A 24042-nucleotide genomic window follows, 5' to 3' on the forward strand; every position below is an offset into this window, starting at 1 on the left:
CTGCAGTTAATCTTTAGTCAGTTTTAAAAAATATACTTTTATATTAGTGCACAATCTACATAATGTTAAATGTATAAAATGAAAACCTGACTTAAGCATTTGCCTTAACACTAAAATTCCTTCATTTCCTCATGCAATCTGCAATATAAACAGTAATATTCTATTTTTTCCCTTCAATTTGTTTTTATTTGAATATGGGCTTTGGTTTGAATTTATTTTAATTTGAGCCCAAATGCCTTTACTTTAAAGGTTTTCAGTGCAGACTGAATGGTAATACTTTGCTATGCCTTTAAGCAGGAGAGATGTAGAATACTTAGGTAATTAATTACTTCCAATCAGTGAAACTTATGCCATCTGCATTGCTAAATAGTTTAGGTATTTATTGCTTGCCTTTTTAGTCCTGAGGTAACTAGCTTATCCAGAATGAAAGAAAAAGCTTGAATTGATTTAATGTACGGTGCATTTAGCCTATTGACTTAAAGTTACAGTATTATAAAAGGACATATGAGCAGTCAAATAAATCCTTGCAGGGAGGATATAATTTGGTACTGAACTGTTTTCACCATTATTTAGCCTATTGATTTAGCAAGTTCTTTTTAAATATAGCCCAGTGTCATTTATTGCTGTTGCTAGCGGTTTACTGCAATCAATTTGTAGAAACAGTGGGCAGAATTTTTCCCTCGATGGGCGGGCCCAACCGACTCGGCGGTGGGCGGGCAGCCGATTGCCACCGCCAAAATGGGCCCCGCTGCCATTTTAAGTGGGCATGCCAGTTAAGGCCCGCCCAGCGTGTCGCCCGATGGGAAGCACTATGTGCTTCCTGTGTGTGTGGGTGGGAGATTCCTCAACTGCCAGAGTGTGCTCTTTCGCGCATGCGTGCAAAAGAGCACACATCTCCCTGAGGCAAAATGCTGCCTCAGGGAGATTGCTGAAACCCTGTAAAGCTCTAAAAATAGAAAAATTAACATGTCCCCCTCGTGAAAATGTCCCACGAGATGAGACATGTTAGTGAAGAGCACAAACACTTTATTAAAAGTTTTTAAACCCGATATCAAACCTCATCCCACCACTGGATGAAGTTTGTTTAAAAAATCACTTACCCGCCTGCCCGTTGGGCCCATGCGCTGACCCAAAGATCACACGGGACCCTCAAAATCTTGGTCGATTGGAGAGTTAATGGCCTTAACAAGGTCTTTAATTAATGGCGGGCGCGCGTCCTGCTGCATAGCAAACCCGCTGACCGAAATATTGCGATGCCGCGCACTGACGTCGGGATGCTTGCGCGACATCAGCGCGCGACATTTTAAGTGCAGACATGCGGACTCCGCTACCCGCGTGCCAGCCAGAAGATTCTGCCCAGCATTATAGGTGATTAGTGAGCTGAATAACCACCTTCTGCGCTGTATATTCTGTGCTGATAACTAAAATTACATTAACTTGAGGTGGCAGCCATTTTTCTCTTGCAGCATTTGATGTTTCCAGAATTTTAGAACAGTACAAGTAAACGCTGAAAATCATAATGATAGATACCTCAGTGATAGCATTAGAGGAAGTTTGGTCTGGTTGGGCTTATGGAAGGGAGGGTAGCAGCAGAGGCAGCTGGTTGAATGGTCTCAATCTTAGTGACAAAGAAATCCATGAGCTCCTCGCACTTCTAGTTGGTGAGGATGGAGGAAACAAGACAGAGGGGTTTAGAAGGCAGTTTATCGTAGCTAAAAGAAAATAGGGTTATCTTTGCATTCCTGGATTAGTGAGCAGTTTTGCCAGGACCCGATAATGCTTTACTTAGTTCAAATATATATGGCGGTGAATAGCTAAACCAGTTGCCTGCCACACGGCTTCAAGTGTGTGTCCCTTGGACTTGAGAGTGGAGGTGAAGGTCATACTGGATAAATGACAAAGGTGTGAGAGTATTGGTTTTAATGGGATCTAGGACATCAAAGGCATGCTTTGACGGGCAGGTCCATTATTTATTTCAATTACTTTTTAAATGGCCTCAATATGCTGTTGCCAGGTCAGCGGGAGCTGATTCGGCTGTGCCCCCGCCGACCTGAAAATTGAAATGATGCGGAGTGACATCGGGAATTCCCCCCCAGGTCATCCCGTGTCATTTTACTCGGCAGTGAGCGGGCCCCGCCTCCTGCTTGCCGACCTAAAGATCCTGTCCTAAGGGTAGGAGGGCATTGATCATAAGAGAAAGCATGATAAATTGAGATGGAGGTTGAAATCACCAAGGATGAGAAGTTGCTTGGTGCAGAGACTGAGGGAGGAAAGCAGTGAAGATAGCTGAATGAGAAAATTTTTATGGCACTTTTGTGGACTCTTTGATAGAGTACAAAGTTTATAAGTGAGACTGGAAGGGTGGAATAAAGGTGAGATGCTCAAAGGAGGAAAAGGAGCCAAAGGAATTAAAAAAAAAAACAACAAACCAAGTGTGAATTGATGATAAAATCCACTCTGCCACTGGGCCGCGATGGATGGTATAGGTAGATGGGGAGGCTTTATTTAGTTGGAAAGTATCATTGTCCTTCAGCCAGATTTTCATCAAGGCCATGGCGCAGATCATTATTTTTACAAGACTTCATGATATTAAAGATACAGCATTGAAATCCATATCTTATCAAGCCTACAACCATTTGTGTTGTCACTCTGGATTTTGCTAATCTTGTCCCAACACTTATGCTTAATTTTACTTGTAGGAAAGAGAGCACCGAGAGCAACTGCGAATGGGACTGCTGAACCTTCCTACTCCAAAGAATGACTTTGAAATTGTGCTCCCAGAGAATGCAGAGCGAGAGCTTGAGGAGCAGGAGACAGAAGATAATTTCATAGAAGATGCTGCTGATGTAGAATCTCGTAGACAAGTGAGCTTCTTCAAGAGCGTATAATTTACTAAGTCAGATTTTAATAGTAATGATTTCATTTGATCACGTGGCCAGTGTTTGAATTCTAGAAGTTGATCTGTTCTTTATTATTTACCTGCTGATGGCTCAGTGGCATAGTACAGTATATTTAGCATGCATTTGGCTTTTAAAGCCAAATATGTGTTTGTAACTTCCAGATTTTTCATTATTTCCTTTGCAGGCGATGAAAGATGCTGAGCGTGAGAGGGAGTTAAAAAAGAGACACCAATCAGTACAGCGAAATCTTCCAAGACCTACAGAGGTGAGTATAAGACTGCAATTTAATATTAAATGTAGATGGGAAATAAATGTGGAATTGAAAACTAGTAAATTATATCCTACAGAAAGTGGAAAGGAAGGCTTTCTATCAATGAAAGATTTGCACTATGAAAAGGTGGCAATAGTAACATAGTGAAAGATGTATAAATAACATGCAGAATTTTTAAGATGAGGCAATATGCAGATAACCATGGAAATGTTCTTTCAAAATATAAAATAGTTGTGCATAAGCTGCATTCCTATTTAATTATAGGTAAATGAAACCATCTTACGACCTTTGAATGTTGAACCACCCCTGACTGAGATGCAGAAAGCTGAAGAGATGGTGAAAAAAGAAATGATTGTCATGCTACACTATGATACACTTCATCATCCATATGTGGACCAGTTTGGTAAAAGAGGGAAAGGAGCAGGATCAGGCTCCAGTAATGCTGAGCATATTGCTTTCCTGGAACACAATGGGTATGAAAAAATCAGTAAAGAAGACATGAAAAAGGTAATAGTTGTGATGTTTAAATAGAACATTTAATTAATGATAGGTGTTGGATGATGGAACATTTCATTAAGTGAGTAAAATCTGAAGAGATATGGAACAAAAATTGATTTTTTTAAATAAGTTTACATCTAGGAAGGAGAATAATCCCAGGGTTTGGGGTGTTTCATTCTGAGAGAATCATGATGAGCTTGCGTTTTTCCATTCGGGAAGAAAAGAATGATTAGATTTATGATCCAGGACTTTAAAATGCTGGACGGTAGGTGATTTCTGACTGTGAACAGAATAGTGGAGACAGGCTTAAAATTAATACTGCTCAGGTGGTACTTGAGATTGGAAGAGACCTTTATACTGAGTAGTGGATTTGCTAAGGGGAGAAAAAATCTGCGGGTCAGTCAGTAAAATTCTTTAGAAAGGAATTAGATGATTGGTTGTGGATGAGATTGCAGGTTATAGGGATTGAAGAATGCTGGGTTCACAATAATTTGTGTTGCTGGTGTAGGGAAGGGCAGCAGTGGAGGTTTTGTGGGTGTTAGTGGAATGCACCAGGTCAGGGTTGAACAGAAGAGATATGGAAATGCATGAATAAACTCAATAATTGCATGATTACCTTTGAGGATTAGGAAGTAATTATGCAGAACATTCCCTCAGGTGGTTAAATGGGTAGTTTAAAATCCATTATTGGGTAAATTGCACGTGGTGTGTGGAAGAATTAGATTTGATGAAACAAATGTTTTCTTCAGTTTTATACCTATTGCGCAAGAAGCTGCAGAGTCAGGTCGTTGTTTCTTCCATGATTCTTGGCCGTCTGAATATTAGCAACTTGTAACAATAGTAGAATGGAAAGAGGTTTAACTCTCATAACTAGCAAAAAAGTGTGCTGATAAGTTGATCATTTTTGTGCCTGACTTTAAAATCTGTTTTAAGTACTCTGTTTTAAGTTTTTTTTCTTAAAAAATGTAAAAGTATATTTTCCAGATTCAAATCATTACTTCAAAGGAAATACTTGATTATATCACTAGAGATATGGAAAATCTTGTAGCAAAAAGATAAGTTAATGGAAACGAATATCTTGCACACCAAATGCCATAATGGACCATGAACCTTCTGAATGAAAGTCTATTCCTTGCACTGTTATTGGAATATCCCTTGCAAATTGTATATTTTCTTTAATTCTCTTATGCATCCCTTTTCCTGAACTTGCTCTCTAACCTGACATTGGAATGAAGCTCTAAAATGTCTTGTACCTTAAAAAATACAGTCAATTTATTATTATTTACCTGCGTAGACGCCACTATAGAATTTTGAAATTAGTAAAAAGATGCACGCTTTGTGTTTTTTAAATTGAAAAAAATGATATAAAACAATATGAAAGAAAAAACATAATATTTGAAAATAGGCTCCAAGATTGCAATTGACAAGTGCTGGTATTACACTTTCTAAGTTAAATGTAGAATTTTGACTTCATATGCAATTGTATTCCATAATTGAAAAGCACTAGGCTGAAAAATGTGATTGAATTTTAGATCTTGAATAAGGCTAATCTCTTTTCTTTTAAAAGCTCTGGAAACACAAAAGTAATAATTTTTCATTAATAGTTTAGCTATGATGTAAAGCTTTTCAGTTACCTCTTATCTGTTCAGCTGCCTAAATTAATAACATTTTAATCTAATTGTTGGTGTTTCTTGATCATGGAAATGCAACTGAGATCAGTATCTTTTTGGACCAGCAGTGCAGCTTGTTTGTTTTCAGATAGTATGGAGATCGTTGGATTTTTTGGGGTAATTTATGCACAAAATTACAATAAATGGCTGACTAGTTGTTATTAATTTCTTAAAAATGGACCAGCTTGGATGTTGCATTTGTAGCATAATTTATGCCACTGGTACAGCCTCAGCTGGGATATTGTGCTCAGTTTTGGGCACCAGACTTTAAAGAGGATGCTAATGCCTTGGAGAGGAGATTTACCAGAATGCTACCAGGAATGAGGGACTTCTGTTAAGCCAAGAGTCTGCGGTGTTTCTCTTTAGAGCAGAGAATTTTAAGGGGAGATATGACAAAGCTTTTCAAAAGCATGAAGAGTTTTGATAAGAGTAAATAAGGAGAAATTGTTTCCAGTGGTCAGTATCCGGGGGATTTAAGGTAATTGGCAAAAGAAGCAGCGGTGAGATAAGAATTTATCTTAATGATGAGTTATGATGATTTGGAATAGAGTTCCTGAAAGTTTGGTAGAAAGGAATCCAATGGTATCTTTCAAAACAGAATTAGATAAATACTTGAATACAGTTTTGGTAAACTTGGGAGAAGCTGTTTCCGGTACCTTAAGGGCCAGTAAGCAGCAAGTGCAGATTTAAGTTATCGGCAAAAGAACCAGAGAGGAGGTGAGGAATGTTTTTATACAGTGAGTTGTGATTTGGAGTACCTTTTCTGAAAGTATATTGGAAGCAGATTTAGTTGTAACTTTCAAAAGGAAATTGGATGAATATGTGAAGGGAAAAAGAAGCTGCAGGGCTATGAGTAAAGAACAGGGGGTTTGGGTCTAATTGAATAGCTCATTCAAAGAGTTGACACAGTCATGATGGATGGATTGGCTTCCTTTTGTACTCTATGATTCTATGTATTCTGTTATTATGGCTTGAAGGGTCCACGAACCAAATTAGGTAAATGTTTGATCCATTACTCCTGTGCATTGTGGGTGCCCTAACTCTCATAAAAGCACCATGCACAGCTTAAGTAATGGCGACTTAATGAAAAGCTTGGATTAGTATCATCCAAGTGACACACTTTTAATTAGACAAATAAATGGTTAGTTACTGTCATTCAATTTCCTGGGCAGTATCAAAAGGACATGGGGACAAAGCACGTAGTGAGTTTAAAGTGCACTTGTATATGGAATAAATAACACTACTTTCAGAGAGCTGTGGTTGACTTTAACCTTAACACTTAGGTCCTCAAATTTTTGCATTATTTAAACTGTTAGTGATGTGCCAGTCTAGCAAGTGCCAGAAATAATATTTAGAAAATCTTTGAGACCTTGTGATTGGAATGATTAAATAAACTAGAATTGTAAACATATTATTTTGTGGTTTTTTTGTCACAATGTTGAAATTCTTCTATGAAGCTATTGCATGAAAAATTCCATAAAGTGTCAGATAGAAGTATTTCATGCATTGTTTTCCTATTTGGCTGAATTATATGAATATTGATCTAAATAACATTTTTTAGTGAAAGGAGACTTGGGGGATAATGCACTGTGGATACATTGTGGGCTGTAATCAAAATGGCAACCACAGAAGGTACACTTCAGATGCACAAAAGTTGCAGTGCATGCTTTTTGAATTAAACAAAAGTGTGGGGGCTAATAATTCCCAACCGCGTTCTTCATGGCAACACCTCAACCAGTCAGAGTTGATTTGCTAAACAATCAGTATCCTTTTGTCCTGCAGTATAATTGTTTCTTCCTTCGAAATTTGGCATTCTTGCATTTGTCCTGATGAGTGCAATGCAAAAAGTTTTGATACCATGTTTCTTTTTTCAGCAAAACTTTAAAATTACTGTGAAATCAAAGCACACCCTAGACAGCTGCCTGCATCAAAGATGGCACAGACCTAGGAAAAACAAAGAGATTTCTGCTGGGTTGGAGAGCGGGTGCTGAGTACCAGGTGGAGCAAGATGTAGCCTGATACATTGTGCCTGTCAAAGGCTGGAAACCAGAGCACCACGTAGCGTGAACTTAGGAGAAGAGGCGGCAAGGGCTCTAGAGAAGAGGCGACAATGGCTCGGGAGAAGGGGTGGCGAGGGGGCGGGGGAGAGGAGCCGGGGCGGTGAGGGGTCAAGAGAGGAGCTGAGGTGGCAAGGGGTCGGGAGAGGTGCCGGGGCAGTGAGGGCTCAGGAGAGGTGCCGGGGCGTCGAGGGCTTGGGAGAGGTGCCGGGGCAGCGAGGGCTCGGGGGAGGGGGACAAGCAAGAGGAGACAGAGGGAGTGGGGCAGTAGCATAAGGACAGCTCCCTGAGCTTCAGGCAGCGAGAATTGGGATGAGTGCCACATTATTACCTATAGTTGGAGAGCGCGACTGTTAGAGTGGCTGTCAGTTGCTGGTGCGTGATTTATCACCAGACCCTGGCGCAAACCAGTACTGGCTCCAGTAATTGGGTTGACAGGTGCACACCAGTGACATCAGCAGTGGAAAACATGTAATGCTGCCTGGCCAATCGACATCAGGAGTTTCAGCAAATCAAAATTGTTCATCCACAATACTGCTACCCTCAATAAAAAGTGCCTTCCTTATTTATGACACTGGTTTTAAATCCAGTTGGTAGGAAAGCACAACTTCAGATCCAGCGCAACTTCAGATCACTGCAGGTACTGTTACAATACACCAGTTGTGCCACAGGATGTCAGTAATGTGTTTGTAGTGGTGTGCGACAGAGCTTGGCAAGACTAGTGCAGTGAATCATAGACCCATATAGTCAAAACCAGATACTTATAAAATAGGCCCACTTTTTTGACAAAATAATTAAGGTTCTTTTCAAATCCACTTGCCACTTTCACCTGGTCTACCTCTTAAAGTAGTTGCTGGATTTTGATTCAAAATTACTAATTTAATATTTTGATGAATAAAATGGCACGACACACTAGAAAAACACAATTCAGGATCCTCAGTATAGAGCTTCAGGCTTGGAGGTGCTTGAAGTAAAATCTACAGTGCATTGTTCTAATTTCTAAAATAGCTGGTAATATTTCTTTTTCAAAAAATAGTAGCTATAATGTCCAATAATGCCTTTAATTGTGAGAGTTTACAACATATTTACTGTATACCTTTTTTTCAGGCAGGTGATTTGTTGACGCTGGAGATGGAGGTTGTAAAGCATGGTATGGGGCATGGAGACCTTCCTCTTGATGCATATAACCAGGTGTGGGAGGAATGTTACAGTCAGGTGCTGTATCTGCCTGGACAGAACAGATACACTCGAGCCAACCTGGCTAGCAAGAAAGACCGAATAGAATCACTGGAAAAGAAGCTGGAGGTTAGTTTTCACTAGAAAGCTATTTGCTACCCAATAAAATGGAAGAACTATTTTTCTCATGGTCCAAAGGGACATATATTAACCCTGTCTAAAACCAGTTTCTTAGAGGATATGAGATCAATACCATTAAGCCTTTCAAACTGAGCACAATTAACTGATGATTATCTCACTTGCTTACCAGCAGTTGACAAAATTGCTAAATGCACTCTGCACATAATGACTGCCTGGATTTGTATCCATTAGTCTGACCACATAACCCTGCTTGAGAGCAAGTTAAAAAAACAAGAATGAGTTGCCTTGTGGCGTATATAATAGAATTCTTCCTCATGGTTCACCATCTTTGTATGTACAGGTTGCCAAGACACATATAAGTGATGCCCCATTACATCCTTTCTTATTTATGACTGGCTCTGCAAAGTGTGAGGTGGCCACATGGTTGAGTTGCTACAACGAATTCTGGGTAAATTTTCCACATACACAGTGAAGGATTTGCAAAGACTATAAGCAGCATGCATGTCTATAGCAGCTGTGTCCGTGTTCTCGTTTGTCATCGCAAACTTGTTCACTAATGTGCCACTCAAGGAAGCCATAGACATTTGCACCATGTCAGTACATCAAGGGAAGGGGGAGACTGTGGCAAGTGGTAATTTCATTGGAATAGTATTCCAGAGGCCCAGGCTAATGCTCTGGGGACACAGGTTCAAATCCCACCACAGCAGCTGGTGGAATTTAAGTTCAATTAATAAACTTGGAACTGAAAGCTAGTCTCAGTAATGGTGACCCTGAAACCACATCATCAATTGTAAAAACTCATCTGGTTCACTAATGTCCTTTTAAGGAAGGAAATCTGCTATCCTTACCTGGTCTGGCCTGCATGTGACTCCAGACCCACAGGAATGTGGTTGACTCTTAGCTGCCCTCTGAAATGGTCTAGCAAGCCACTCAGTTCAAGGGCAATTAGGGATGAGTAACAAATGCTGGCCTTGCCAACTTTGCCCACATCCCTTGAAAGAACAAAGAAAAAAAATTAGATGTGCTGCCATTTTCTGAATCTATATTCATTAAGCTTATGAACTTAACTACTCTTGTGGTTGAGTTCAGCTTTAATGACACCATGTATGCTCAAATAGATGGTGTTGCCAAGGGATCTGCTGTAAGCCAGCTATCGCAAACATTTTCATCAGTTTCCATGAGAAACACATTTTCAAAGGAATGACCCTAACTCCTACACCTTGCATATTTCCGATACTTAGATGATAATGTTTGTTGCATTTGAATCTGCAGCCGCAGAATTTAAGAATATAAGAATTTCCATACACATCTTAATGCGCTCCAAATTGTGCTCAAATTCATCTTTGAAACAGAATAGTCTAACAAACTCCCTTTCCTTGGTGTGATCAGATCATTGCTTGCTGCGTATCGCACATGCTCACAAATGGGCCTTAAGCCGCAACTTTTGAACCTGAAAAGTGCCCAGTCCACCTCAAATTGCTCAAAAGGGTAAGATACCTCAAAAATTTGAGCAACAGGTAAAGCTAGCCATTTCACGCTGCTACTGTTTTACTGTTTTCCACTAATGGGATGAAAAATAACTTCTGCCTACCACTCAAATGAGTAATGTGATAAATGAATTTTAGTGCCAGTATGATGCCAGGTGCGCAGGCCATGAATTCCGATGACTGGCAGATCATTTCAAACAGCATGTCCCTTTGGCTGTTTGCAATAGACCGTACTCAACCAGCCCATGCTTTCAAAATTCAGAACATATGTCTAACGTTAGTGTCCCTTCGGCTGTTTGCAATAGACCGTACTCAACCAGCCCATGCTTTCAAAATTCAGAACATATGTCTAACGTTAGATGTGTCTCTGTGATTGGACATCATTTGCCGAACAATCCTGGGTGTGCTAAGAGTTGCACTAATATCTAAATTAAGATTATCAGTCAACCTGTCCTCTGCAGCAAAAAGGAACATGTTCAGGCATTGCACCATTGTTGAATTAAACAAAGGCATGGGGGACAATAGTTCTCTGGTACATTCTTTAGTCGACACCTCGACCTGTCAGAGTCAACTTTGCAACGAGTCAGCACCCTTTCTCATGCAATATAAATTGTTGCTGCCTTTGAAATTTGACATTCTTACATCTGCCCTGATGAGTGAAAGATGAAAAGCTTTGACAGCATGTCTCTTTTTTTCAGTTATGCTCAACTGTGTCCTACCAAGTGACATTTTAAAGTTGCATGGTGTAATTGCATAAGTATCCATCAGAGGGAGTTAGTCACAAAATTAATATTATTTGCAGGGTTAACTCCTGATTGAAATGTAGGTGGTCAACAAGGTGGATCATGTGCTGCTGGTAAAGGAATCAAACTAGAAATAATGTCAATGGAATAGGTACTATTCAGCTTTATTTCAAACTCATTTGATGCAAACTCGCAGAGCCTCTTAAAGCCATGGTCATTTTGAAAATCGTGGACATCTTATGCTTTTTATTTTCATAAGATTTCCAAACAGTGAAATGAACATTGGTTGCAAGAGTGGAGTTGTTGCCATTATTCTCATCTATCTGCAAGAGTTCTTTATTTCCCAAGAATTAATTATTTGTTAATTATAATTATAGTTAATTATAAATAGTAGCAGTGTGAAATGGCTAGCTTCACCTGCTGCTCAAATTTTTGAGATATCTTACCCTTTCAAGCAATTTGAGGTAAATTGGACTGATATATGTTAAATATATCAGATCAGATTTTGCGATCGGGGTAAACAAACAGCGCCAGTTGTTCATTGCACTTAGACTTAGCCAGACTTTCTGTTGGATGTTGCACTGTAAACTGCAGTGATTAGAAAGGCATTTCTTTTTTTAATATTTTCATTTACGGGATGTGGGCTTCACTGGTTAGGCAAGCATTTATTTCCCATCCCTAATTGCCCTTGAGAAGGTGGAGGTGAGCTGCCTTCTTGAACTGCTGCTTTCCATGTGGTGTAGGTACACCCACAGTGCTACTGAGAAGGGAGTTCCAGGATTTTGATCCCATGAGAGTGAAGGAACGGCGATATAGTTCCAAGTCAGGATGGCGAATGACTTGGAGGGGAACTTCCAGGTGATGGTGTTCCCATGCATCTGCTGTCCTGCCCTTCTGGATGGTACAGGTTGTGGATTTGGAAGTTGCTGTCGAAAGAGCCTTGGTGAGTTGCTATAATGCATCTTGTAGATCGTACACACTGCTGCCACTGTCATCGTTGGTGGAGGGAGTGAATGTTTGTGGAAGGGGTGCCAATCAAGTATGTTGCTTTGACCTGGATGGTGTCAAGCTTCTTGGAGCTGCCCTCATACAGGCAAGTGGAGAATATATACCATCACACTCCTGACTTGTGTCTTATAGATGGTGGACAGGCTTTGGGGAGCCAGGAGGCAAGTTACTCGCCACAGGATTCCTAGCCTCTGATCTGCTCTTATAGCCACAGTATTTACATGGCTAGTCCAGTTCAGTTTCTGGTCAATGGTACCACACACACACACACACACACACCCCCCCCCCCCCCCCCCCCACCCGCCCACACACCCCGGATGTTGATAGTGGGGGATTGGCAAGGGGCGACAGTTAATTTTTCTCTCTTTTTGGAGCACAACACTGCACCCTGCACAGTGTGTTACATGTGAACAGGGCAAGCAACTATGCATCTCCTTAACTAGTCAGATGAAGAACCGATAAGGAGCCACACCAAATCTAAACCAGGCAGTTTAAGTTGAATAGTTAATTCAATACTAAATCATGTACAGAAAACAAAATGTGAGAGGGTAAGAGGAGGTAAGGGAGAAATAAGAGATGGAAGGAAAAAAGTTTTTAAAAATAAAATATTATTACATGCATAAATACACCAGTAATAATTATAATACAAAGGAATGCGACTTCACACTAATGGAAGTTAAGTTTCAATGCCTGAGAGATTGTTTGGCAGCAACTAAGACTTAATATGCTATTAAAAACTTACACTGGAATGGACAAGCTGTAACCTTTTTGGGGCATTTAGTAGGTTTTTATCAGGTAGGTACAGCAACTTCACACTGTTACATATGTTTCAATGCCAGTGCTCTTGGTGAATTGCTATTGAAGTGAAGCCTCTGGAGGAGCAGGGCAACTCAGTCAGCAACTTCCTGATTTCTGTGTTTAACTGTGCATGTGCGATTACCAGAAGTTGCTGTCTGATTTGTACTCTAATAGTGAGTGTTGGAAGCCTTAAATTACTTCTATTGTAAACTTGTAGTAAAATATGTATTTGTAAAATCAAAAACTGTCTAACATAGATCTTTGCAGTATTAATATTTATATAATTTCTGATAGAATGGGTTTTCAAATTGCCTTCATATTGATAATGTAAAGACTTCAATTTAGAATGCAATATCTAACAATATGTTCTTCCGGATAAGTAACTTTGTACTTCTATTAGTTTCTGCTTTGTTTTCTAATGGAAGAGAATGTGGGCAGATGTGAAATTGTCCATTTTGGCAGGAAGAATGCGGTGAGAGATTGCAGAGCTCTGAGATTCAGGGGGATCTAGGTGTCCTAATGCATGAATCACAAAAGGCAGTATACAGATACAGCAAGTAATTAGGAAAGCTAATAGAATGTTAGCAGTTATTGTGAGGAGAATTGATTACAAAAGTAGGGAGATTATGCTTCAGTTGTACGGGGCACTGGTGAGACCGCACCTGGAGTATTGTACAATACTGGTCTCCTTATTTAAGGAAAGGTGTAAATGTGTTAGAAGCAATTCAGAGAATGTTTACTAGACTAACACCAGGAATGGGTGGGTTGTCTTATGAGGAAAGGTTGGACAGTTTAGGCTTGTATACACTGGAATTTAGAAGAGTAAGAGGCGACTTGATTGAAACATGTAAGATCCTGAGGGGTTTTGGTAGGGTGGATGTGGAGAGGATCTAGAACTAGGGGCCACTGTTTAAAAATAAGGGGTCGCTCATTTAAGACACAAGAACTTTTTTCTCTGAGGGTTGTAAGTTTGGAACTCTTTTCCTCAAAAGGCGATGAAAGCAGAGTCTTTGAATATTTTAAAGTTAGAACTAGATAGATTCTTGATTAACAAGGGGGTGAAAGGTTACCGGGGATAGGCAGGAATTTAGGGTTGCGGTTATAATCAGATGAGGTATGACCTTATTGAATGGTGGAGCAGGCTCGAAGGACCAAGTGGTCTACTCCTCCTAATTCATGTATTCGCAAGTTTGCTAAAACCTGGCTTAGGTGTGTGTCTAACATTCTCTTTTGGGAATACCATACCGTTGGGTAAGGGAACTTTTCTCAGCTGAACTACCCATTTTCTTGCCCTGGCAGCAAATGCTTAGCCAGTGGCTGAAATAGAATTTCTGCATTACACTGATAATGTAATAGATAAATTTAATCAAACATTATGAACACTATTTAAAAATAAAGTGCTGGAAAGATGTAGGGCAGTCACTGTCTGGAAACAAAGGTTAAAACTTTGGACCTATACCCTTTATTAAACTTTTAAAATAATTAATACAGAATTGCATGGTTTTTTTTTTTAAACTGCATTATAGTTTTGAAAGATCAGAGATTGAGATTTTTGTTTCAAAACAAAGCCTATTTTGAAGATTGAATAAGTCTTATGAGGAAAGGTTGGACAGACCAGACTTTTATCCGCTGGAGTTTAGAAGAGTAAAAGGCAACTTGATTCAAACGTATAAGATTTTGAGGGGTCTTGACAAGGTGGATGTGGAGAGGATGTTTCCTCTTGTGAGAGAATCTAGAACTAGGGGTCACTGTTTAAAAATAAGGGGTCGCCCATTTAAAACTGAGATGAGGCTAAATTTTTTCACTCAGGCGGTCGTGAGTCTTTGGAACTCTCTTCCTGAAAAGATGGTGGAAGCAGAATCTTTGAATATCTGTAAGGCAGAAGGGGACAGATTCTTGATAAGCAAGGGGGTGATAGGTTATCAGGGATAGGCGGAATGCAGATTTCAGTTTGCTATCAGATCAGCCATGATCTTATTAAATGGCGGAGCAGGCTTGAGGGGCTGAATGGCCTACTCCTCCTTGTTCGTATGTATACATCTCTTAGAGTTAAATGATTTACAAGTCTTACTGAAGATATAAACTGCTTATTAATCCCCTGAGAACCTATGGGCATTGGTGTAGAAAAACATTTTGGACATAGTGTACACTGAAGGAATTGGAAGATCTAAGCTTGTATTTTTTTTGGTTGGGATAGTCCTCTAAAGGGTGAAATACAGCTTTAGTATTTCCGAATGCTCTCAAATTCTAATAAGAACCTGCTGACCATGTCGATTTATAACAAAATGTGGATTGAACGCAAGTGATCAACACCGTTTGAAACTCAAAATTAACAGGCAATTAGATTGTCAACATGTTCGTTTTGTCTTATGCTGTGTGTTGTACTACAGTATAATCTGTTTAAAAGTCCGCATTATCTTATCAGTGCATTGGTCAACATTTTCTCTTGATCAAAAACAGAAAGATCTGGAAAAACTCAGTTGATCTGGCAGCATCTGTGATAAGAGAAACAGAGTTAACATTTCAAGTCCAATATGAATCTTCATCTGAACTCTTCACTGGGTTCCGATGAAGAGCCATATTGGACTTGAAACGTTAACTCTGTTCCTCTCTTCATCGATGATGACAGACTTGAGTTTTTCCAGCACTTTCTGTTTTTACTTCAGATCTCCAACATCCCCAGTATTTTGCCGTTACTTGCACTTGATTCTTGATTTACCATTATTTTAAGGATTGTGATATTGCTTATACTTTAGTGTATTCCCATTGTGCAAAGAGTATGTGTAGCTATGCATATTATGTGGAGCACAGGTTCCATAACGTGCACAAATTTCACACTTGATATTTCTCAGTGTATTTGTTAAGAGAATAGAGAACCATGCAGTTACTCATAGGGCAGGATTTTCCTGTTGGCGAGCGGGCCCCGCCTCTTGCTCGTCGATACTTAAGATGACGGGCGGTGACGTCGGGCGGAACTCCTGACATCACCGTGCCTCATTTAAATTTTCCAGTAGGTGGGGGCACAGCAAAATCAGCTGCGCGCCTGCTGACCTGTCAATGGCCAACTGAGGTCATTGACAGAGTAATTAAAGTAATTAGTGGACTTGCCCGCCCAACCTTAAGATTGACGGGCAGTTCAGGAGTCCCAGCGAGAATTAGAAAATCCCTGGGCAGGATTCCCCCCCCTTGAGGGGGAAGTTGAAGGGCGGGCGCACATAAGCGTGCTTGGCGCCCCCAACCGGGGGCATGCGCCATTTTATGTGGGCGGGCCAATTAAGGCGCTCCATATGGGGGGATTCCCAAAATCGAGAGTGCGCTCTTTCGTGCATACGCAGAAAAGGGCCGCTCATCTCCCTGAGGCTAAGTGCTGCCTCAAGGAGATCGGCTCAAAATGTAAAAAAGCTACAAATAGAAAAATAAAATTCCCCATGTCTCCATGTCCATAATTTTTACAAAAACTTTATTAAAATTTTTTAAAACCTACATGAAATCTCATCTCACCTATGGCGAAAGAGTGCACTTTCGACTTTGGGAAATGCCCCCCCCCCCCCCCCCCCCCACCCACAGTGAGTGAATAGCGCTTCTGTGTGGACGTCACTCTGGATGGGCTTTAATTGGCCCATGTAAAATGGCGCTGCACCCCCAATTGGGGGTGCTAATTGGAAGAGCGCCTGTATGCGCCCGCCCTCCAACTTCACCCCCGACAGGGGGAAAATCCTGCCCATAAAGTTTAAAGCTGCTTTTATATTAGGTTTGGTGGGGTGATCGAACTGCCTTCTCCCAAGATGCAAATCCAATGTAAAGTTGCTAGATTCATTAAGACAGGATCTAGACCCATGCATCGCACCAGCATCCCTAACACCCAAATGAAAGCAGTTTTATAACATCTGGAGATAACTTTACTAATTGTTGTGCTTTCTAGTACATGATCTAGATGGTTAGTGTCCACTATAACAACATAAAACATGGACCTTTTCAGGAGAAACCCACTATTATGATGTCTGACTGTCCACAGAAAAAAGACATGAACAAACCATCTGGTCTAAGAAGTCCACAACATTCAGAAATGGTGCACTGTAATGTTTTTAGAAAAACTCTAAGCTCTATAATAACCAACTTATGAAACCACAATTTTCTACAAAAACCCTCAGTTGACTAAATTTAAAATAGAAGCAATATGAAAGGGGAAGCCACTCCTAGTCTAGTGACGTTGGCAATATTTAATACTGGCTCTTTTCCTTTAATTGCATTAGAACATGCCAGCATTTCTAGACTCAGAAATGGTTCCATATGAAATGCAGGCATAGTGTAAACTACTGAGTTTTAGAGATAGCAGAGACCTGACCATAAACATGACTTAATTGTCAACTTGGTTTAGAGACAAACCTCTCCCCTGAAGATCATGAGTTCAGGATCCATTTCCGAATTCAATCAGATAATCTTTTCAATAATGCCATGATATTTTTTACCTCCACTCAAGAGGGCAGATACAACTTTTGTTTATTGTCTTATCAAAGAGACCTGACCCAAACAATGCAGTATTGATGGATGCTGCACAATTGAAGGAGATGTGTTTGGATGTTAAAGAGTGCATGGCATTACTCGAAGAGCAGAAGAATTCTCCTAGTGTCCTGGTCAACATTTTGCCTTCAACCAAAGTTAACAAAAACTTATCATCTGGTTGTTTTTCATTTCTGTTTGTTGGATCTTGCTTTGTACAACTTGGCTGCTGTATTTGCCTACATTTCAAACATGGTTCATTGGCTGTGTAACTCTTTGCAATGTCTTGAGATCATGCCGGGCACAATATAAACGCATGTTTGGTTCTTTCTAAATATGTTAAAACTTGTAAAAGCAATTTTGTTACTTCAGTTTCACCTACGTGGGGAAATGCTGATGATTTTGCAATAGATGCATATATTATAATATATTGAAATTTAAACAGTATCTTGTATTTCAATAGAAATGCTTTTAAATAAATTTCACATGTTTGGGAATATTAAAATATTGTTAGATATTTGCAAGAATTACCCTTACCGGTAGCTTTCCATAAGGGTGCAGCATTGGTCTACTTCTGATGAAGCCATATTTTTAAACCAGAACTTTATCCCAAGGTAGAATAAATAAATTAGTTGCAAATAATGATATACCTGCAGATGAAAGTTTGTGCATTTTTTCATTGTTAGTGCTTACAAGAACTTGTTAAAATGTATAAAGCTAAAAGTGATGCTAAACGTTAAATTTCTGCCCTACCAACCTTCACTGTTATGTGTTTAATTGTGTTAGTTCTTTTGGCTTCAGTGGTTAAATATTAGCTACAGAAAATGTTTTAATTTTTAGGATTGAACCGTAGAACCGGCAGTAAGACTACATTTTAAAACCCATCACTGAACTGATCATGCAGGCCAAGATACAACAAAAACCCTTTAACGTGCACCAAGGCATTTTACCTTATATTTCTGGCAAAAAAATGTTATATTTTATCATCTGTTTTAACAGCCTGCCTTTCTATTATTTTAGGATAGTCTTGCTGTTTCATAATGTACAGTTATTAGTTCTACAACAAAAATTAGTGGCAAGAATCTTAATACAGAGTAAGCATTTGGAGCAATGTTTCTTTTTTTAAATTCCATTTTTGGTTGAAAAAATAAGCACAACAGGATTGCAAGAATAGCATGTTTTATTTATACCAGTATGGATAAGTTTCAGTTAATCAAGGAAGTTATTCACAACGGGTGGATTTGTTTAAAATATCTTGGCAGGGAAAAGTGGGAAGTAGGTTGGAAATCATTCACACGGGTAGTTCTGAGAATCAGGCAGTAGCAGTTCCATTCAGAGAATTTACGCTGCTTCTAATGGTATTAAAAACAGCTGCAGACCATATTTCAGTGAATGTTTGTAAGTTTGTCAGTACACTATAACTCTAAGGTGTGCATTACTTAATCCCTTTGTGAGTTGGTAACTTGAAATAGTTATGGCAGTGAAAGACAACTACTAAACAAGCCAGTTATTTTTTAAAAGTCCCATCTTTATCCACGATTTAATTCAAGTAAATTTTTTCAGCCCCCTCATTCCACTCTCCAAAGCTACATTTTTGTGGACATCAAAGCTCTGGCTGCCATTTTGAATCAAAACGGTGACTCAGGATTATAGCTAGTGAAGTTGGCTGGAATGAAGTCTAATTAATGAATTTGAGATAGTTTTACCATCTCTATCATACTCATTTTCACAACAAAATTAAAAATAACATTTTGAAACAATTGAAATTGCAAATGGATCAATTCCTAATTATGCACAGTGGTAGGAAAATTATTTTTATTTAAAGTCTTAAACTTCCAGCAATAACTTGTATGACAAGGAGAAATGGATGTGCCGATTGGCCTCTTGTGTTTTGTCTTTTCTTATAGTCTATACTGCTACTTAAATGTAATGCACAGCTATATATTGTGTGACTTGAACAATATTAAAAAACAAGAGGAATTCGAACAACCTAGTGTTGTTTGAAGACTTTTCTCCTACACTGCTGTTTTACCAGATGAAATCACCTATCTTCAGGATGGTTAAATGTTTTCTTTTGAAATAAGCATATTCAATGGAGATATAAAAATGAATGCATTTTAAAAAATAAACTAATGAAAAGATTTATTTTAAATCCAATCAAATAATAAACCACTGATCTACACAGTTGCCTTGTCTAAAGTTACTTATTCTCAGAGCTCACTGCATCTATTACTCCTGAGATATTGCGGTAGATGTTAACATAGGGCCCCATTTATCAGTTTATTTTAATGTATTCATAATCTGTTCTATCCAGAAGTCCAGTGCAATGAGAAATCTTCATATAGTTCATTATTTTAGGTATAAACTCAAAGACCTTCATAATTGAGGGTAAAACAGTATTTTAACAAGTTAGTTCTTGTTCACTACTATCTGTTCCTTCAAGCCCCATATTATTGCCACCACCAATACTGCCTTTATCTGTGGGCAGAATTTTGCCCTTGGTGGGCGAGCGGGCCCCACCGGCTCAGCGGTGCGCGGACAGCTGACCCCCTCCACCGAAACGGGACCCGCCGCTATTTTGAGTGGGAAAGCCAATTAAAGCCCGCCCAGCGGCCTGCCCGACAGGAAGCGCTATGTGCTTCCTGTGCGGGGGGTGGAGGAGGGAATCCCCAACTGTCAAAGTGCCCTCTTTTGCGCATTGCTCCCTGAGGCAAAGTGCGATCTCAGGGAGTTTACTGACAGGTAAGAAAAGTCAAAAAATAGAGAAGTATTAAAATTATTAACATGTACCCCTCATGTGACAATGTCACACAAGATGGGACATGTTAATAAGAAACACATAAAGTTTATTAAATTTTAAAAAACGGACATGAAACTTCATCCTGCCAGTGGATGAAGTTTCATGAATAATCTGGAGCCCGCTGGGGCTCCTGGCCTGCCCACCAGCCTTAAGCTTGGATGGGCTGTGTCTTTAACAAGGTTAATTAGCCTGTCAATGGCTAATTGACAGGTCGGCGGGCAGACAGCTGATTTTGCTGTCCACTCGCCTTCCTGAAGATTTAAATGGACTGGGATGACGTCAGGGGTTCCTCCCGACATCATCCCGCGTCATTTTCCCCTCAGTGACCAGGCTCCGCTCCCAATTCGCCGAGGGGAAAATCCTGGTGCACCTCTGCAAAACCACAATCTCCATGTTAACCTTGCTGCCCCACTACTGTACCTGAAAAGCTTATCCATGCTTCATTGCCTTCAAACTAGATTACTCCAAAAGTTTCCTCGCTGGCCTCTCTACCAGTTGAACTCATCCAAACTCTGTTAGCCATGCCCTATGGGGCATGAAGGTCACCTCCGAGCCAAACATGATAACGAAGATGCTTACTATTTGGGCTTGGTTTGAGGAAATTGCCAAAAATGGGGAGGGAGTTGAATGCTAAGGTTTGAAGGTTTAGGAGAACCAAGTGTGATAACTTCATTCTTATGCTAAATGAAATTTTAGTTCATCGAGGGCTTAATCAGAGACTAAGCAAATGGTTGGTTGAGATGAATAGTGATGAAGAGGTGAAGTTGGATTTTCTCAGCATAATATGAAGGTTCACTCCAATCCTATGAATAATGCCACCAAGGGGAAGACATGGTCAAGGAAAAGGACAGGCCACGGTTACAGTCTTGGGATATCTCAGGTGTGGTTACAAAGCACAATCATTGGAAATGTGTTGACTGCATTAGAACAATGCTTTCCTGTGCACCCTTAACTTTCATAATTCAGGCTGCTTTTGTAGTTTCCCACCTCTGTGCCACTTTAGGCAGCAGAACCTTCAGTCACATTGTCCTATCTAAAGTATTCTACCTAAGCACCTTTGGCATGTTACTTCTCTCCCCTACTTGAGAATTCTCCTCTTAAATATTGCTTTTGGTTATTCCCCCTATCCTCCTATGTCCATTTTTGTCCTCTAGTTGTTTTCCTACATTTACGAATTGAAACCTTTAAACTGATAAGATGGTATTTAGGGCATTAAGCATCAACCACATAGTGTGTAACTGGAATCAAATCTAGGCATGACAGGATAGAAGTGGCAAGTTCCTCTGACTGAAAACATAATAGGTTTCTGTGACAGTGGTCATTTTCTAGTGATAACCTGTAAATTCTGAAGATTTATTGAAGCTAATTTGAAAACTTTCCATGATGAGATTTGAACTCCTGACTTAAGTGTTGCTAGCCAATACCATAACCGCTAGGTTACTGTACCCTCTGTGGTAAACAAATTCAGTGTAGGATGTTGGTCTGCTAAAAGACAGTTTATGAATTTTGAAGTATCTATGCCCTAATTTCTCAAGATAATTCCCTAAAATAATGTTAGCACAATTCATAGTCTGACCTCATGAGCTTGATAATGTCCAATTTTGCATTGGCATCTGCAATTTGTTTTAAATCAGTCAGAATAAGTTTGTCATTTTGGCTGCCTTTGTTCACAAGCAGCATTAAATTTGTATGTGGAAAGTACCTGACACTCCTTCATCTTCGTAATCCTTTGTGCTGGAACTTATCAATTGTCCTCTGACAAAGACTAAGGATAACTTTGTGTTTATTAAACCAAACTTGGACAATTATTTTGGAATATCATAAGGCTGGAATATCTCAAATAAAATTAGCACTGAATTGTGTACATTTTTTTGTGGCGGATGGTGGTTAATGCAGCAGTTGAGCTTTGATAACTAGTTTTTATTTAATTCTAGAAAATGTTGGACTACTTTATTCAGTCATGTAAGCAACAATTTTTCTTATTATAGACCAACAGAAATCACATGACTACAGAAGCAAAACAGGCAGCAAAAATGGAGAAAAAACTCAAGATACTGCTTGGAGGATATCAGTCACGTGCTACAGGCCTAATGAAACAATTGAGTGACCTCTGGGATCAGATTGAGCAGGCACACCTGGAATTATGTACTTTTGAAGAATTGAAGAAACATGAAGATATTGCTATTCCAAGGAGACAAGAGGTAATTCTTACAATCTGCTTTTTTGAGTTTTGCAGAATCAGTAGATTAATTTTTTGTTTTATAGTCAAGTATCCAGCACTTGCTGCATTGGAATATTTTAAAATTCATTCTTAATATAATAATTTTCATATAGTAATATAGCAAGTTGAAATATTGGTTTTGAAACCTGGGGTTGAGCACAAAACATTATATGTAGCTTTAAAAAAAGTTGTTTCAGCAACCAGAAAACACATAAGGACTCTCATGTCTATCTCTTTTCAGTAGAAAACCAGTTTCACTCATAAAGTACAAGTATCAGTAAAAATTAGTGCATGGTACCCCTGCTTTCACCCCGAAATATTCAGTACTTAAAGTTTCATGCAGACTAGTCCTCCTTTGGAAGGATAGGTTGGTGGGGTGGTAGTGATGGAGAGAGAAAGCATGGGTGTCTCATGTACTGCAGAAAACGAAGATTCTGAGTTCTGACCAACTATTTTTTTTACATCGAACAAGGTACTAAGTTGGTAGCCTTGGCAGTATTAGGTGGAATATTCCTTTATCCAAAGACTGATGGCCTTATACTTTCCTCAGTAGCCATATGAAGACTTAATTCGAGAGCAAATTTTGAATTAAAGATATTTCCTACATACTACTGAAGAATTATTTGTTGGACTACCATTGATTAAAAGCTCAAGTACTGTACTTGTATTTTTTTTGCGTCAACTCGCTTTAGTCAATTAGACCCAATCTTATTACTACTTATCTATCTTCGACAGGATACATTTTTCATAAGTAATATGAGTGATTTGTTCTGTAGCTGCCAAATATTAGGAAAGTTCTGTAGCCCATTTTTAAGTATGCAACATTTCACTATGTAATTTAGAAAATTATAGTGAAGCTTATTCTATAAAGGTTTTCTGACTTTCAAAAGGATAGTTCCATAAATGAACAAATGAACTGAATCTTCAATATTGTCTGTTCATAAAGAATCATTTGACTTATTTGCTGTATCCTTTCCTAACTCCAAACTCAGTCTTTGAGAGAAGATGTTGCGCGGCAGCAGGAGAGAGAAAAGGAACTCCAGCAAAGGTACGCAGATTTGCTTTTGGAAAAAGAAGGGCTTGCAACAGCCAAATATTGAAAATGGACAACCTATGCCCTGCATGCATTTCACATTGCTCTGTACAGTGAACTCCATTTAAACAGTATTTTCTGTACAACTATGGATAGAAAGGAAACTTCAGAAATGTCACCCCATGCAAATTGTGCTTAGCATTTTGCTGTAGTATATATGGGTCCTTTGTATATTCCACATGAGAATGTAAGTAATATATGGAGTAAAGTCCCTGTTTGTCAGTGCTTCAAGAAAACAATGTTAAGCTGATCAAGTATCAAATCTTCAACAGTCAAATAAATATTTTCTGAGCATTTCTTAACTGTATGTTAAACATATGAAAGGGTGATTTGTACTGTGATTTGAGTAACATTCTAATAAAATGTGAAATTTGTTTATTCTTTGTATAGATTTATTTCCTTTTTATTTTGAAAATAATTAAATCTGTGCGCATAAGATCTGGATGTTAAATGATTGTAATAGTTGCTCTTAAAAAATTTGGGTTTAGGATTTGAATTTTGAAGAGCTGCACTTCAGAAACTCCAACCTTGATACATATTAAACTCAAACAACAGAGAATGGTGTTCTACTGGGCTTATAGCGTGAGCTCCCCATGCTAAATCATGCCAACACATGATCTTGAATGCTTAGGGCTTTGTTACGAAGGAGAGGTTTCTAGGAATTTCTGACCTTAAATAA

General features: G+C 39.2%; 1 protein-coding gene across 1 annotated transcript in view; it reads left to right on the forward strand.

Moving 5' to 3' along the window:
- The window catches only part of cdc5l (CDC5 cell division cycle 5-like (S. pombe)), a 54875-nt gene extending 31138 nt beyond the window's left edge, over nt 1-23737 (forward strand). The window contains exons 11-16 of the mRNA XM_041188549.1: nt 2700-2864; nt 3085-3165; nt 3436-3678; nt 8504-8701; nt 22038-22250; nt 23263-23737. Coding sequence (XP_041044483.1) covers nt 2700-2864; nt 3085-3165; nt 3436-3678; nt 8504-8701; nt 22038-22250; nt 23263-23370 — 1008 coding nt within the window. The 3' untranslated portion in view covers nt 23371-23737. The remainder of the gene's footprint in view (nt 1-2699; nt 2865-3084; nt 3166-3435; nt 3679-8503; nt 8702-22037; nt 22251-23262) is intronic.
- Nucleotides 23738-24042: the final 305 nt, after the last annotated feature.

This window comes from Carcharodon carcharias, chromosome 5 (assembly GCF_017639515.1).
Source record: "Carcharodon carcharias isolate sCarCar2 chromosome 5, sCarCar2.pri, whole genome shotgun sequence".
NCBI classification, from domain to species: domain Eukaryota; kingdom Metazoa; phylum Chordata; class Chondrichthyes; order Lamniformes; family Lamnidae; genus Carcharodon; species Carcharodon carcharias.